The sequence below is a fragment of the Dermochelys coriacea genome, chromosome 11 (genome assembly GCF_009764565.3).
Source record: "Dermochelys coriacea isolate rDerCor1 chromosome 11, rDerCor1.pri.v4, whole genome shotgun sequence".
Taxonomy (NCBI): Eukaryota; Metazoa; Chordata; order Testudines; family Dermochelyidae; genus Dermochelys; species Dermochelys coriacea.
Genome location: NC_050078.2, coordinates 75,649,415 through 75,664,278, shown reverse-complemented (window position 1 = coordinate 75,664,278; position 14,864 = coordinate 75,649,415). Strand labels below are relative to the sequence as shown.

The 14,864-nt window shown below is 42.6% G+C and overlaps 1 protein-coding gene across 8 annotated transcripts in view; it reads left to right on the top strand.

Annotated features, from left to right (window-relative positions):
* Nucleotides 1-14,864, top strand: part of TRAF3IP1 (TRAF3 interacting protein 1) — an 86,636-nt gene that overhangs the window by 40,516 nt on the left and 31,256 nt on the right. For 6 of the 8 annotated variants that reach the window (XM_043505761.1, XM_043505764.1, XM_038421613.2 and 3 more), the window contains 2 exons: nt 2,863-2,953; nt 14,230-14,313. In XM_043505761.1, coding sequence (XP_043361696.1) covers nt 2,863-2,953; nt 14,230-14,313 — 175 coding nt within the window. The remainder of the gene's footprint in view (nt 1-2,862; nt 2,954-14,229; nt 14,314-14,864) is intronic. The other 2 variants (XM_043505760.1, XM_043505759.1) reach the window with 1 other exon arrangement.

The following is a 14,864-nucleotide window of genomic DNA, read 5'->3' as shown; positions in this document are numbered from 1 at the left end:
GTAGCAGATGACAGAACAAGGAGTAATGGTCTCAAGGTGCAGTGGGAGAGGTTTAGGTTGGATGTTAAGAAAAACTTTTTCACTAGGAGGGTGGTGAATCACTGGAATGGGTTACCTAGGGAGATGGTGGAATCTTCTTCCTTAGAGGTTTTTAAGGTCAGGCTTGACAAAGCCCTGGCTGGGATAGTTTAGTTGGGGATTGGTCCTGCTTTGAGCAGGGGGTTGGACTAGGTGACCTCCTGAGGTCCCTTCCAACCCTGATATTCTGTGATTCTATACTTGTCCTTTGTGTAGGGTAGCTGTCCCCAATAACGTCCGTCACACTTGAAGTTTATGATGTCTGGGAGAAGGGCATATTAGAGAAAGGTACTCTATCTGTAAGCTTTTTAAAAAAGAGGACACAGGTGGCTTGAGACTTAAGATTAAAGCAGCATCTTCTCAAGCAGGCCCTGAGCTCTGCCTCGGCACTGGGGACCATTCTGGAGCACCAGCATGTGCTATTGTATAAAAATGACTTTGTGAACTGGGACCACATGTCCAAATTTGTGGATAAGTTACCAGAATCCTTCAGGGAGGAATTCAAGGCTTTTGTTGCAGAAGGCCGTTTAGTGACCAAAACATCATTACAGTCAGCTCTGGATATATACTGGATGCTTCATCCAGGCTAATGGCTTCAGTCTTTACAATGAGGAGGATCTTATATGGTTGCAAAACCCTGACATAGCTTGTGAAATCTAGCAGAGCATAGAGGACTTGCTGTTTTTGGTCACCTCATCATTACTGAGAGAAATGATGAGACATTACATTCCTTTAAAGATCTTCAAAACTCCCTGTGCTCCTTGAGGATTTGTGTGCAGGCCCCAAGGAGACTTGGCTTTGGTAGCCAGCAGCAGCAATATCCTCCTCAGCGATATCTCCATCAGTCCCCTACTCTATGAGCTAGCGGGATTTCTCCAGAAAGGGGCACAAATTTCAGAGAAGACTTTCTAACTCTAGCCAAACGGCCCATCTTCTTGTTTCTTGGACTTGACAGCCTATTTGACTTGAGTCTCAATAGCAGGGCTCCAGCTTGGAACATCACTTTCCCATCCTTTCTGTTCCGGGACAGGTTGTCCTGCTTCTATAGTACTTGGGAGGCTATAATTACAGACAGGTAGGTCCTTAGCACTATGTGATTGGATTATGCTATTCAGTTCATATCCAGTCTCCCTCCTGTCATTGTTTACTCAGCAGGTGCAAACCCTGTGTGCTATGGGGGTCATAGAGGAGCTTCCTCCTTATCTTCATGGAAAAGGATTCTACTCCCAGTACTTCCTGATCCCCAAATCCAAGGAAGGAGAGACCTATCCTTGATCTCTGTGATTACCCTGACTACTGTTCTTCCTGCACTGAATCATAATGTCTGGTTTGCTGATGTCGGTCTCCAATATGCTTATTTTCAAATGGGGAATCTTCCCAGGCCACACACAACTTCTGAGATTTCTTGTTGCTGGCCAACACTACCGGTACACAGTTCTCCCCTTTGGCCTATCTTCAGTCCTGTGGGTCTTTACCAGATTGGGTGACCATGATGGTGGTGGCAGCCTTTCTCAGGAGAGGAGAGGAGTTCATGTCTTTCTGTACTTGGACAATTGGCTGGTGAAAGGCACATCCAGGGAGCAGGTCCTCATTCATGTCCAGTTCAGTTGTACCTTTTCGGTTAGCTGGGTCTGATCCTGAGCAAAGGAAAATAAACTCTAATGCCAGCTCAAAAAATTGAATTAATTGGGGCCCTATTAGACTTTACAAAGTCAAGTCTTTCTCTGGTAAGAACAATTCCAGACAATTTGGCGCCTTTGTCTGGCTCTCCAATTGCATCCTTCAACCATGATCTGTGTATGCCTTAGATTACTGGGCCATATGGCCTCATGTATTTCCAAGGCACAGCAGGAGAGGCTCCTTGCCCTCTTCAGTTGTGTCTGAGGTTGGTCCGTCACCTAAGTTGCTAGTCATTGGACACCCTTATCTGAGTGTCCCCAGAGCTACTGGACTCACTACAATCATGGATAGAGCACAGCAGAGTGTTTCAAAGGGATCCCTTTTGCCTTTCTTCCACCAACCAGAACATTAATCACAAATGCTTCCACAATAGCCCAACGGACTGCTAATGAAAATCTCTGCTGAGAGGTGCATCTGCACCCGAAGTGGAGCACCCCATTGGGGGACACAACTTGAAGAATTACAGTTCCAGGGTGAGTAACCTTTCCTTTTTCTCATCCCCTCTGCATCAGAGTTTCCATCCTCAGTTTTCGTGCAAAGGAACAAAGGGAGGGTTGGGGTGGTGTTGCCCTTATATAGCCATGGTAGGGCCTCTGAGGGAAAGGGCACTAGCTCTGCCCTTGCATGTATTACTGGGCAGAGTTCTTCGGCTTTGGTGTCTGGGCATGACACACCTGAGTGGAACACATGTCTGCACCCACATTTCAAAGAACAACAATTATGCTACAGGTAAGTAGCCATCTTTTTCCAAACGGAAAAGGTCACAGTATTGTGAACGACTGTGAAGAGTTGGAGTATAGACAGTGTTGGAACTGATGAAGATGATTCTTCAGGCCCCAGACTCGAACCATACTGGAGTATAGTAGTATTTCTCAATATCCATTTGAACTGTAAGTTCAATATTTAAATAGTTTCAGGCTTAAAAGGTTTTGGTTACAAATAAACTTTAAAAAATAAACTCAGTGTTTCTTTTGTAGTGGATTTAGTTAACTGGCACACACTGATGAGCTTTGATAAAATGTAAAATAATGCAGTACAAAATCTTAGATTTACATTTCAAACTTGTAATTATGACTAAGCTGTGGTGGTGTTTCCTTTTAATAGAAGGAGAAGCTGGAAACCGTGCCTCTGAGAAGCCAATGGTGTCCGAGAATGGCGAAGTATCTAATGATCTTCCACCTCACGTCACCCAAAGGTCCGTTCCTATCTCTCTGTTCCTTTCTAACCTAACTGTAACAGATCTTAAGAAGGCAATTGACTTGAGAGCAGATAAGGACACTTTTAGCAAGAAATTGCTGCTAATGATAGTCTGCATTAAGAAGATGTATCAGATGATTCAACCCAGTACTTCTAGATATGGTTGACTTCATTGTCTTAATGAACAGTTATTTCCTGTTTGTAATTTTTGTTGAATTAAGTGTTATTGTTTTAGTTTGACAGGTTTCAGAGTAGCAGCCATGTTAGTCTGTATTCACAAAAAGAAAAGGAGTACTTGTGGCACCTTAGAGACTAAGAAATTAATTTGAGCATAAGCTTTCGTGAGCTACAGCTCACTTCATCGGATGCATTTGGTGGAAAATACAGAGGGGAGATTTATATACATACACAGAGAACATGAAACAATGGGTTTTATCATACACACTGTAAGGAGAGTGATCACTTAAGATGAGCCATCACCAGCAGCAGGGGGGGGAAGGAGGAAAACCTTTCATGGTGACAAGCAAGGTAGGCCATTTCCAGCAGTTAACAAGAACATCTGAGGAACAGTGGGGGGTGGGGTGGGGTGGGGGGGAGAAATAACATGGGGAAATAGTTTTACTTTGTATAATGACTCATCCATTCCCAGTCTCTATTCAAGCCTAAGTTAATTGTATCCAGTTTGCAAATTAATTCCAATTCAGCAGTCTCTCATTGGAGTCTGTTTTTGAAGTTTTTTTGTTGAAGGATAGCCACCCTCAGGTCTGTAATCGAGTGACCGGAGAGATTGAAGTGTTCTCCGACTGGTTTTTGAATGTTATAATTCTTGACGTCTGATTTGTGTCCATTTATTCTTTTACGTAGAGACTGTCCAGTTTGGCCAATGTACATGGCAGAGGGGCATTGCTGGCACATGATGGCATATATCACATTGGTAGATGTGCAGGTGAACGAGCCTCTGATAGTGTGGCTGAAGTGATTAGGCCCTATGATAGTGTCCCCTGAATAGATATGTGGACAGAGTTGGCAGCAGGCTTTGTTTAAAGGATAGGTTCCTGGGTTAGTGGTTCTGTTGTGTGGTGTGTGGTTGCTGGTGAGTATTTGCTTCAGGTTGGAGGGCTGTCTGTAAGCAAGGACTGTCCTGTCTCCCAAGATCTGTGAGAGTGATGGGTCATCCTTCAGGATAGGTTGTAGATCCTTGATGATGCGTTGGAGAGGTTTTAGTTGAGGGCTGAAGGTGATGGCTAGTGGCGTTCTGTTATTTTCTTTGTTGGGCCTGTCCTGTAGTAGGTGACTTCTGGGTACTCTTCTGGCTCTGTCCATCTGTTTCTTCACTTCAACAGGTGGGTATTGTAGTTGTAAGAATGCTTGATAGAGATCTTGTAGGTGTTTGTCTCTGTCTGAGGGGTTGGAGCAAATGCGGTTATATCGTAGAGCTTGGCTGTAGACAATGGATCTTGTGGTATGATCTGGATGAAAGCTGTAGGCATATAGGTAGGAATAGCAGTCAGTAGGTTTCCGATATAGGGTGGTGTTTATGTGACCATCGCGTATTAGCACCGTAGTGTCCAGGAAGTGGATCTCTTGTGTGGACTGGTCCAGACTGAGGTTGATGGTGGGATGGAAATTGTTGAAATCATGGTGGAATTCCTCAAGGGCTTCTTTTCCATGGGTCCAGATGATGAAGATGTCATCAGTGTAGCGCAAGTAAAGTAGAGGCATTAGGGGATGAGAGCTGAGGCAGCGTTGTTCTAAGTCAGCCATAAAAACGTTGGCATTGTTTTAGTTTATATCATGCTTTGATGTAAATGGTACTATTTTAAATTACAGTACGCAGATTGAGAATGAAATGATGAGATGTACATTACATTAATGCATTTCCCAAGTTCGATACTACTGAGGTGCAGAATTCTCCTTTTCAATTACCTTATTTTTTTCAGTCTTTTCAAATCCAAATTTACATTTCCTCTGTATGTCCAGGCAAGACAGCAAAGGTGGTTCTTTGAGGGATTGCACATGTGTGTTCCGCTCTTGGTGGGTGCACCCTCTAGGTATAGTTGTCGGAGATTTTTTCCTTAGTGGTACCCTTTGGGGCAGCTTGAGTGCCCTCTGCTACTGCATGCCACTGCATGCAGATAGTTCAAAGCTGCCCTTGAAACCTCCCTCGCCTCAGTTTCTTCTTAGTTAGCATGATGATGGTTCAAATCTGTTGGTCTTGCGTTAGCAAGTGCTCTCAGCATGTTTTTTCTTGTATATAGTTACATGTTTGTACAGTTATTAGGGATAGTTGGTGTTAGTTATTTCTTGGTTCCCCAAGGTTGGGGATCTGTTAGAAGTACTGAGGAATGCTTCAGTCACTGGGCTTCAAGCCTTGCCTGGCATGACTGAAGCCTTTGCCTGTGGGTGACCCTCACTTTAGTTGTTTGAAATGCTTGAGTGAGTTTCATATAAGGATTGGTACCAGATTTGCAAGGACTTCAAGTCTAGAACCAAGAAAGATCTAGAGACCAGACTGAAGTTTCTTTTGATAGAGACTGTTCTGAGCTACCTTCAGAGCTGTCTCAATTGGAGATGATACTGAGCAATTCAGCTTCTGAAGAAGTGAGGCTCTGATACTGACTGAGTCCTGGCACTGCCCTCTCTTTCCTTTGCCCAGGAAGAAGCAGAAGGCTTCCAAGGACTCTGCTGGGAGATGCAGATCCCCAGTCCCTAAGTCAGCCAAGAAAGGGGACAGTGTAGAGTAGAGTGCAGTCAAAACTGAAGCACTCCTCCACTCATCATCAGCTATATCAGCACCATTGACTCTGGCGCTGGGGCAGGGACTGTCAAGTCTGGGGCCTGAAGAAGCATCTTCATCAGTTCCAACACTGTCTATGCCTCTTGCACATCTGTCAAAGACTATCCTAGTACATCTACTCCAGAGATGTTTCAAGCTGCAATGGACTTGCTGAGCTTATCAGGGCTGCTTTCCCAGCCGTGCAGATTGCTTATATGGTATCGATTGACCACTTGGTGCCAGCTCCTCAGTGCAGTTTTCAGCACTGAGTCAATCTCCTATGTCTTAGAACATAAGAACGGCCATACAAGGTCAGACCAAAGATCCATCAAGCCCAGTATCCTGTCCTCTGACGGTGGCCAATGGCAGGTGCTCCAAAGGGAATGAAGAAACAGGTTATCATCAAGTGATCCATGTCTTGTCACCCAATCCCAGCTTCTGGCAAACAGACTAGGGACACCATTCTTGCCCATCCTGACTAATAGCCATTGATGGACCTATCTAGCTCCCTTTTGAACCCCGTTATGGTATTGGTCTTCACAACACCCTCTGGCAAGGAATTCCAGAGGTTGACAGTGCATTGTGTGAAAAAATACTTTGTTTGTTTTTAAACCTGCTGCTTATTAATTTCATTTGGTGACCCCTAGTTCTTGAGTTATGAGAAGGAGTAAATAACACTTCCTTATTTACTTTCTCTATACCACTCATGATTTTATAGACCTCTATCATATCCCTCCTTAGTCGCCTCTTTTCCAAGCTGAAAAGTCCCAGTTTTATTAATCTCTCCTCATATGGAAGTCGTTCTGTACCCCAATCATTTTTGTTGCCCTTTTCTGAACCTTTTCCAATTCCAATATATCTTGAGATGGGGTGACCACATCTGCACGCTGTATTCAAGGTGTGGGCATACCATGGATTTATATAGAGGCAATATATTTTCTGTCTTGTCTTTCCCTTTCTTGATGATTCCCAACGTTCTGTTCGCTTTTTTGACTGCTGCTGCACATTGAGTGGATGATTTCAGAGAACTATCCACAATGACTCCAAGATCTCTTTAAGTGGTAACAGCTAATTTAGACCCCATCATTGTATATGTATAGTTAGGATTATGTTTTCCAATGTGCATTACTTTGCATTTATCAACATTAAATTTCATCTGCCATTTTATTGCCCAGTCACCCAGTTTTGTGAGATCTTTTTGTTGGTCTTCACAGTCTGCCTGGGACTTAACTATCTTGAGTAGTTTTGTATCATCTGCAAATTTTGCCACCACATTGTTTACCCCTTTTTCCAGATCATTTATAAATATGTTAAATAGGACTGGGCCCAGTACAGATCCCAGGGGGACACCACTATTTACCTCTCTCCATTCTGAAAACTGACCATTTATTCCTACCCTTTGTTTCCTATCTTTTAACCAGTTACCAATTCATGAGAGAACCTTCCCTCTAATCCCATGACTGCTTATTTTGCTTAAGAGCCTTTGGTGAGGGACCTTGTTAAATTTAAATACACTATATCCACTGGATCTCCTTTGTCCGCATGCTTGTTGACCCCCCCCCCCCCAAAGAATTCTAGTAGATTGGTGAGGGATGATTTCTCTTTACAAAAGCCATGTTAACTATTTCCCTACAAATTATGTTCATCTATGTGTCTGACAATTTTGTTCTTTATGATGGTTTCAACCAATTTGCCCAGTACTGAAGTGAAGTCTTGGAGCTCTTATCCTTCACTCTTCCCCGGACTCTTGGCACCAGTCTCTGGCAGTGACTGGATTGGCCCCTCCTTGGTCAGGAGAAGGTGACTCTTCTGCTGACTCAGACCTTTGCTCTTGTGTTTCCCAGCTGCAGTGTGTGTCTTGCTGTTCCTCCCTCCTAAACCTTACCACCCAGAGTACACTTGTGAGACCCTGTGAGTGGTGCTGACATGGACACGTGACCTGCAAGATGTTGGGGTCCAGCGCTCTTTCAGTTGCCCTTCTGGAACCCATGGGGGTTCCCCCTGTTTCCAGATCACCCTCCCAAAGATCAGTTTCCTCAGCTAAACGTGATGAGTCAGCTCATCAAGCTCATTATTGGGTCCAATACAGAGCAGGAAGAAGGTGTTCATGAACATTTGGCAGGACAATGAACAGAGGACGCACAGCCCCAGCTTGTGCTGGGTTCATCTTTCTCCTCGCCAGGTGAGGCAGTTTCCTTAGGGTTGCCTTTGCCCCCCTTCTGATGACTAGAGGGTCCACCAGCAGCTCTTAAAAAGGGTGGACATTGGACATTCAAGTAGAGGAGGTCAGGGAATCTTCTCCCTGTCTCATTGATATTTTGGCCTCTGCCACTCCATCTTGGTGGCACTGCCAATTTAATGAGAAAACTTTAGAACCTATCAAGTATCTCTGGCAAACTTCCTCCTCACTCTTTCCCACTTCTAAATGAGTGGAGCATAAATATTATGAACCCTCTGAGGTTTTGAGCACTTTTATTCTCATCCCCCTCTGGGGTCACTAGTCTCAGCTGATGATGAGAGGGAGCTCCGGGGCAACTGACATCTACCCCTAAATCAAGGGGTGCTAAAAAGCTGGAGTTGTTCGGTAGAAGAAATTATTCTATGGCAGGGTTACAGCTTAGACTCGCTAACCAGAAGGCTTTATTAAGGCGATATGACTTTAATATCTGGAACACCATTCTAAAATTTAAAAACAAGTTGTAAGGCCTCATGGGTCTAGAACCTGGGCCTGTAGAGCTACCGGGCAGCTGACATTTCCAGGCTAGCACCCAGCGGCAGCTGCAATCAACTTGCACTCTGCTTCCCATGAACCACCATGGACACAGACCATGGGAAGTTCCGCCTCAAAGGTTTTACAAACGGCAGCCCCATATCTCCCAATTGGCTCCCTGCCCGATATAAATTCCAAGGGAGTTCCAGGAAGTGTCCAGGCAACAGCATGGACCTTCTGTAGCTGCCATAACCATTCCTGCTCCTTGGTCTTGAATTCCTCGCTTAACCTTGGCTTGATATGGACTTTGCCTCCTGATTCAGACTCTGACCCTTGTTTTCAACCCTGGCCTGGCCCTGACTCCAAACTCCTCTGCTACTTCTAGCCTCAGGTTTGCCCCTGCTCTGACCCTAGGCCCTGACTTCCCTTTTTGGGATCCTAAAACAAGTTGGCTGAGGATTCTAAGCAGGACTTCCTTTCACTGATAGATGAAGGGAAGTGAATGTTAAGAACATCGCTTCAGGCTGGTTTGAACATGGCTGATTCAGCTGCTAGGACCATTGCCTCTGCCATCACCATATGCAGGTGCTCATGTCTACAGTCTTTGGAGTTGCCCCAGAAGATTCAGCAGACTCTGTAGGACCTGCTATTTGAAGGTCATCCCTCTTTTCATCTCAGACTGATGATAAACTTCACAGCTTAAAGGATTCCAAGATGACTCTGAAGTCTAGGAAGCACTTTTGTCCTCAGCTGTCCCACAGCTACCCCACTTCTGCACCTTGTCAGGCTATATAGAGGAAAATGAATAGGAGTTTTACATGCAAACTGGCTAGTGCTGCTGCTTCAGAATTTCCTGGTCCATCTAAGCATCCTGGGGTTGTTAAGCAACCGTTTTGGTGGTGGAATCGAGGATGCCAAACCAGTCTCTGAAACAGCAAGGTTTGTTTTGTTAGCTGCTAAGTAGACCTTGATGGGACTATTTTGGCCTTCCACTCTCAGGTGGATAACTGCTCTGTCTTTTCTAATAGAATGTCAAGAAGATGTTTGAAAGCCTTGGAAAGATGTATCCTCAGGAACAAGATCCTGTTCCCTAATGGGATCTAAATTTGAAATTGTCCTTTTGAGCCTTTAGCTACCTGCTCTTCACTGCATATTTCAATGAAGGTAACGTTTTTTGGTGGCCTTGACTTCTGCTAGGTAGGTTGTTAGGTGAGCTGCAGGCCCTGCCTGATGTCTGGCCCTCCTTATATTGTTTTTCTTTAAAGACAAAATGTACCTTCATTTTCATCCAAAGTTTGTCTTAACAGCAGTATCTAGCTTCCATATCAACCAAGCGATTTACCTACCTTCATTTTTTTTTCCTCGAGACCACACTTGAATAAAGATGGGGAAAAGGCTCTATTCTTTGGATGTCTGAAGAACATTAGCATTCTCCCTTGACAGTTCCAAACAGTTCTGTCTGTATTCCCAGCTCTTTGTGGTGGTCTCAGAGAGAATGAAGGGGCTCCCAATTTCTTCTTAGAGAATAACACCTTGGATAGCCTTGCGTATTCTCTTGTGCTACAGTTTGGCTAATGTTATCCCCCAAGCAGAGCGGCAGCACATTTGACAAGATTGCAAGAGGCTTCTGCAACTTTCCTGGCTGTCCTAGAAATTTGTAGGCAGCATCTTGGTCTTTGTTGCACATGTGTATTTCCCATTATGCCATCACTCAGCAATCAAGAGACGAAGCTCGTCCTTCAGTTGTTGTTCAGATAGGCTCTGATGCTACCAAAACTGGAATGCACTTGTGCAATCACTGGAAAAAGGAAAAACGGTTATTTACCTGTTCCATAACTGTTGTTCTTCAAGATGTTTCATATGTCCATTCCATGACCCATCCTTCTTTTCCTCTCCTTCAGAATTTTTCTGGCCAGAAGGAACTGAGAAGGATCAGTGCAGGTCTGCCCTTTATACCTACATGCAGTGGCATGCAGCAGCAGAGGGCCCTTGGGCTGCCCTGATGTACCACTGAAGGGAAAATTTCTGACAGCTGTGCTTGGGGCACACACACACCAAGAATGGAATGGACATGCGGAACACATCTTGAAGAAAAGCAATTGTGAAATAAGTTAGTGTCAAGGTTCCTTCCCCACTCTGAACTCTAGGATACAGATGTGGGGACCTGCATGAAAACCTCCTAAGCTTACTTTTACCAGCTTAGGTTAAAACTTCCCCAAGGTACAAACTATTTTACCTTTTGCCCTTGGACTTTTGCTCCCACCACTAAACGTCTAACCAGGTTTATTATTGGGAAAGAGTTGTTTGGAAACGTCTTTTCCCCCAAAATCCTCACCAAAACCTTGCACCCCCCTTCCTGGGGAAGGTTTGATAAAAATCCTCACCAATTTGCATAGGTGACCACAGACCCAAACCCTTGGATCTTAAGAACAATGAAAAGAACATTCAGTTTCTTACAAGAAGAATTTTAATAGAAGAAAAAGTAAAAAGAATCACCTCTATAAAATCAGGATGGTAAATATCTTACAGGGTAATTAGATTCAAAGCATAGAGAATCCCTCTAGGCAAAACCTTAAGTTACAAAAAGACACAAAGACAGGAATATCCATTCCATTCAGCACAGCTTATTTTCTCAGCCATTTAAAGAAATCAGAATCTAACGCATATCTAGCTAGATTATTTACTAAGTTCTAGGATTCCATTCCTGTTCTGTCCCCAGCAAAAGCATCACCCAGACAGCCCCAGGCCCTTTGTTTTCCCCCCCCTCCAGCTTTGAAAGTATCTTGTTTCCTCATTGGTCATTGTGGTCAGGTGCCACCGAGGTTATCCTAGCTTCTTAACCCTTTAGAGGTGAAAGGGCTTTTCCTCTGGCCAGGAGGAATTGTAAAGGTGTTTACCCTTCCCTTTATATTTGACAGTTAGTAACTCTTTTCTTATAGTTGGAGCTAAAACCAAACTTTCCCTTTTACATTAAGATTTCTATTGTTAATACTGAATTTGATGCAGCTGCTGCAGTTCAAAGTCAAGCTAAACATATGCCCAAATAAATCCCTTAGTCTTTAAGGTGCCACCGGACTCCTTGTTGTTTAAGCTAAACATAGTGCAGCAGATCATAGCTATGTTATTAACAGGGAGCGCAAGACGTTCAGCTGGTGCAAAAGATTTGGTTTGCCTTGAGATGCAAAAGGTTACTGTGCAAAGGATCACTGTGTATTGATTTATGGAATGCATTCTCTGCATTGCTTCATAGTATGATCACAATGCTTACTACTGTTATGATATTGGGAGATGAGTTGTTTTATACGCACAACACTTAATATTTGTAAAATTCAGTTTGTGTTTTCCTTTAAGCGCTGTCAAGCGATTAAAAAAAACGAATAAAACAATACCATTTATTTAAATATTTTTGTTTTCTACATTTTCAAATATATTGATTTCAATTACAACACAGAATACAAAGTGTACAGTGCTCACTTTATATTTATTTTTGATTACAAGTATTTGCACTGTAAAAAAACAAAAGAAATAGTATTTTACAATTCACCTAATGCAAGTACTTTAGTGCAATCTCTTTTATCATGAAAGTTGAACTTACAAATGTAGAATTGTGTACAAAAAAAACCCCTGGATTCAAAAACAAAACAATGTAAAATTTTGCAGCCTGCACGTCCACTCAGTCCTACTTCTTGTTCAGCCAGTTGCTCAGACAAACAAGTCTGGTTACATTTGCCAGAGATAATGCTGCCCACTTATTGTTTACAATTTCAGAGTAGCAGCTGTTTTAGTCCGTATTCGCAAAAAGAAAAGGAGTACTTGTGGCACCTTAGAGACTAACAAATTTATTTGAGCATAAGCTTTCGTGAGCTACAGCTCACTTCATCGGATGCATTTGGTGGAAAATACAGAGGGGAGATTTATATACACACAGAGAACATGAAACAATGGGTTTTATCATACACACTGTAAGGAGAGTGATCACTTAAGATAAGCCATCACCAGCAGCAGGGGGGGGGGAAAGGAGGAAAACCTTTCATGGTGACAAGCAAGGTAGGCTATTTCCAGCAGTTAACAAGAACATCTGAGGAACAGTGGGGGGTGGGGTGGGGGGGAGAAATAACATGGGGAAATAGTTTTCATTACACAAAGTAAAACTATTTCCCCATGTTATTTCTTCCCCCCCCCACCCCCCACTGTTCCTCAGATGTTCTTGTTAACTGCTGGAAATAGCCTACCTTGCTTGTCACCATGAAAGGTTTTCCTCCCTCCTCCCCCCCCCCCCCCCGCTGCTGGTGATGGCTCATCTTAAGTGATCACTCTCCTTACAGTGTGTATGATAAACCCATTGTTTCATGTTCTCTCTGTGTGTATATCAATCTCTCCTCTGTTTTTTCCACCAAATGCATCCGATGAAGTGAGCTGTAGCTCACGAAAGCTTATGCTCTAATAAATTTGTTAGTCTCTAAGGTGCCACAAGTCCTCCTTTTCTCATTGTTTACAATGTAACCTGAAAGTGAGCACAGACATTCTCATGGCATGTTGTAGCTGGTGTCACAAGATATTTACGTGCTAGATGTGCTAAAGAGTCATATGTCACTTCATGCTTCAACCACCATTGGGTCCATGCTGATGACGGGTTCTGCTCAATAACAATCCAAAGCAGTGTGGACCAACGCATGTTCATTTTCATCGTCTGAGTCAGATGCCACCAGCAGAAGGTTGATTTTCTTTTTTGGTAGTTCAGGTTCTGTAGTTTCTGCATCAGAGTGTTGCTCTTTTAAGACTTTTCAAAGCATGTTCCACACCTCGTCCCTCTCAGATTTTGGAAGGCACTTCAGATTGTTAAACCTTGGGTCGAGTGCTGTAGTTATATTTAGAAATCTCACATTGGTACCTTCTTTGTGTTTTGTCAAATCTGCAGTGAAAGTGTTCTTAAAACAAATAACGTGGTGAGTCATCAGCCGAGACTGCTGTAACATGAAATATATGGCAGAATGCTGGTAAAACAGAGCAGGAGGCATACAGTTCTCTCTCAAGTTCAGTCACAAATTTAATTAACACATTTTTTTTAACGAGCATCATCAGCATGGAAGCATGTCTTCTGGAATTGTGGCCAAAGCATGAAGGGGCATACAAATGTTTAGTATATCTGGCATGTAAATACCTTGCAATGCCAGTGACAAAAGTGCCATGCAAATGCCTGTTTTCACATTTTGGTGGCATTGTAAGTAAGAAGAATGCAGCATTATCTCCTGTAAATGTAAACAAACTTTTTGTCTTAGCTATTGGCTGAAGAAGAAGTAGGACTGAGTGGATTTGTAGACTCTAAAGTTTTACATTGTTTTGTTTTGGAGTGCAGTTATGTAACAAAAAAAATCTACATTTGTAAGTTGTACTTTCACGACAAAGATTGCATTACAGTACTTGAATGAGGTGAACTAAAAAAATACTCTTTCTTTTGTTTTTAAAATGCAAATATTTGTAATGGAAAAATAATACACTTTGATTTCAATTACAACACAATACAATATATATGAAAATGTAGAAAAACGTCCAAAATATTTAATACATTTCAATCGGTATTCTATTGTTTAACAGTGTGATTGAAACTGCGATTAATCATGATTAATTTTTTTAATCACGATCTTTTTTTTTTGCGTTAATCGTGCGAGTTACCTGTGATTAATCAACAGCTCTACTATAAACTAGTAACTTCCATGGACAGTTCGTTAGTAGTACTTAGTAGTTTGTTTTGTAGCTATAAATGGAAAAATCTTTTTGTTTATTGTAGAAGACCACCACGTCCCAATAGTGCAAGGCCAGCTCCCCCCCGGATAAAACGACAAGAAAGTACAGAGGTTTTACTTCCAGAGAGGTAAGGGAAGAGGTATGTGTGGGTGTGTGATGCAGAAGAAACATTCCTAGTTATCCCAATGCATCATTTTGTAGTGTGCCCATAACAATGATACTAAAATATACACGCTCCCATGGTCTCAGCTTAGAAAATTTAAAGATTTCATATGCTGGTCTTACTGTTTCTGCAGAATCAGTATATTCTGAGAACAAAGTGAAACTGATCTGTGGTGTCAGAAGCTTTGAAAAGCAGATAAAATTGTCGGCTGTTGCAAACTCTGGAACAATAAATCTGATAATGCTAATCTAAGATAGGCCTAGAAAAGACCTGTCAAGAATGCAGTGAATTAGACCATGGCCTCAAATGCTGAAGGTGCCTTTTGAAACTATTTCTAATTACCAAAATGATAAGCATCTGATAACTGCTAACTTCCTCTAATCCAGAAAAGCAAGTTGGTGGTTAAAAGAAAAAAAAATTATTTCTGTGGCCAAATAAGACAGTTACTTACCTGTATTGTAACTGTTCTTTGAAATGTGAGTGCAGACATGTATTCCACTCAGGTCTGTGTGCGC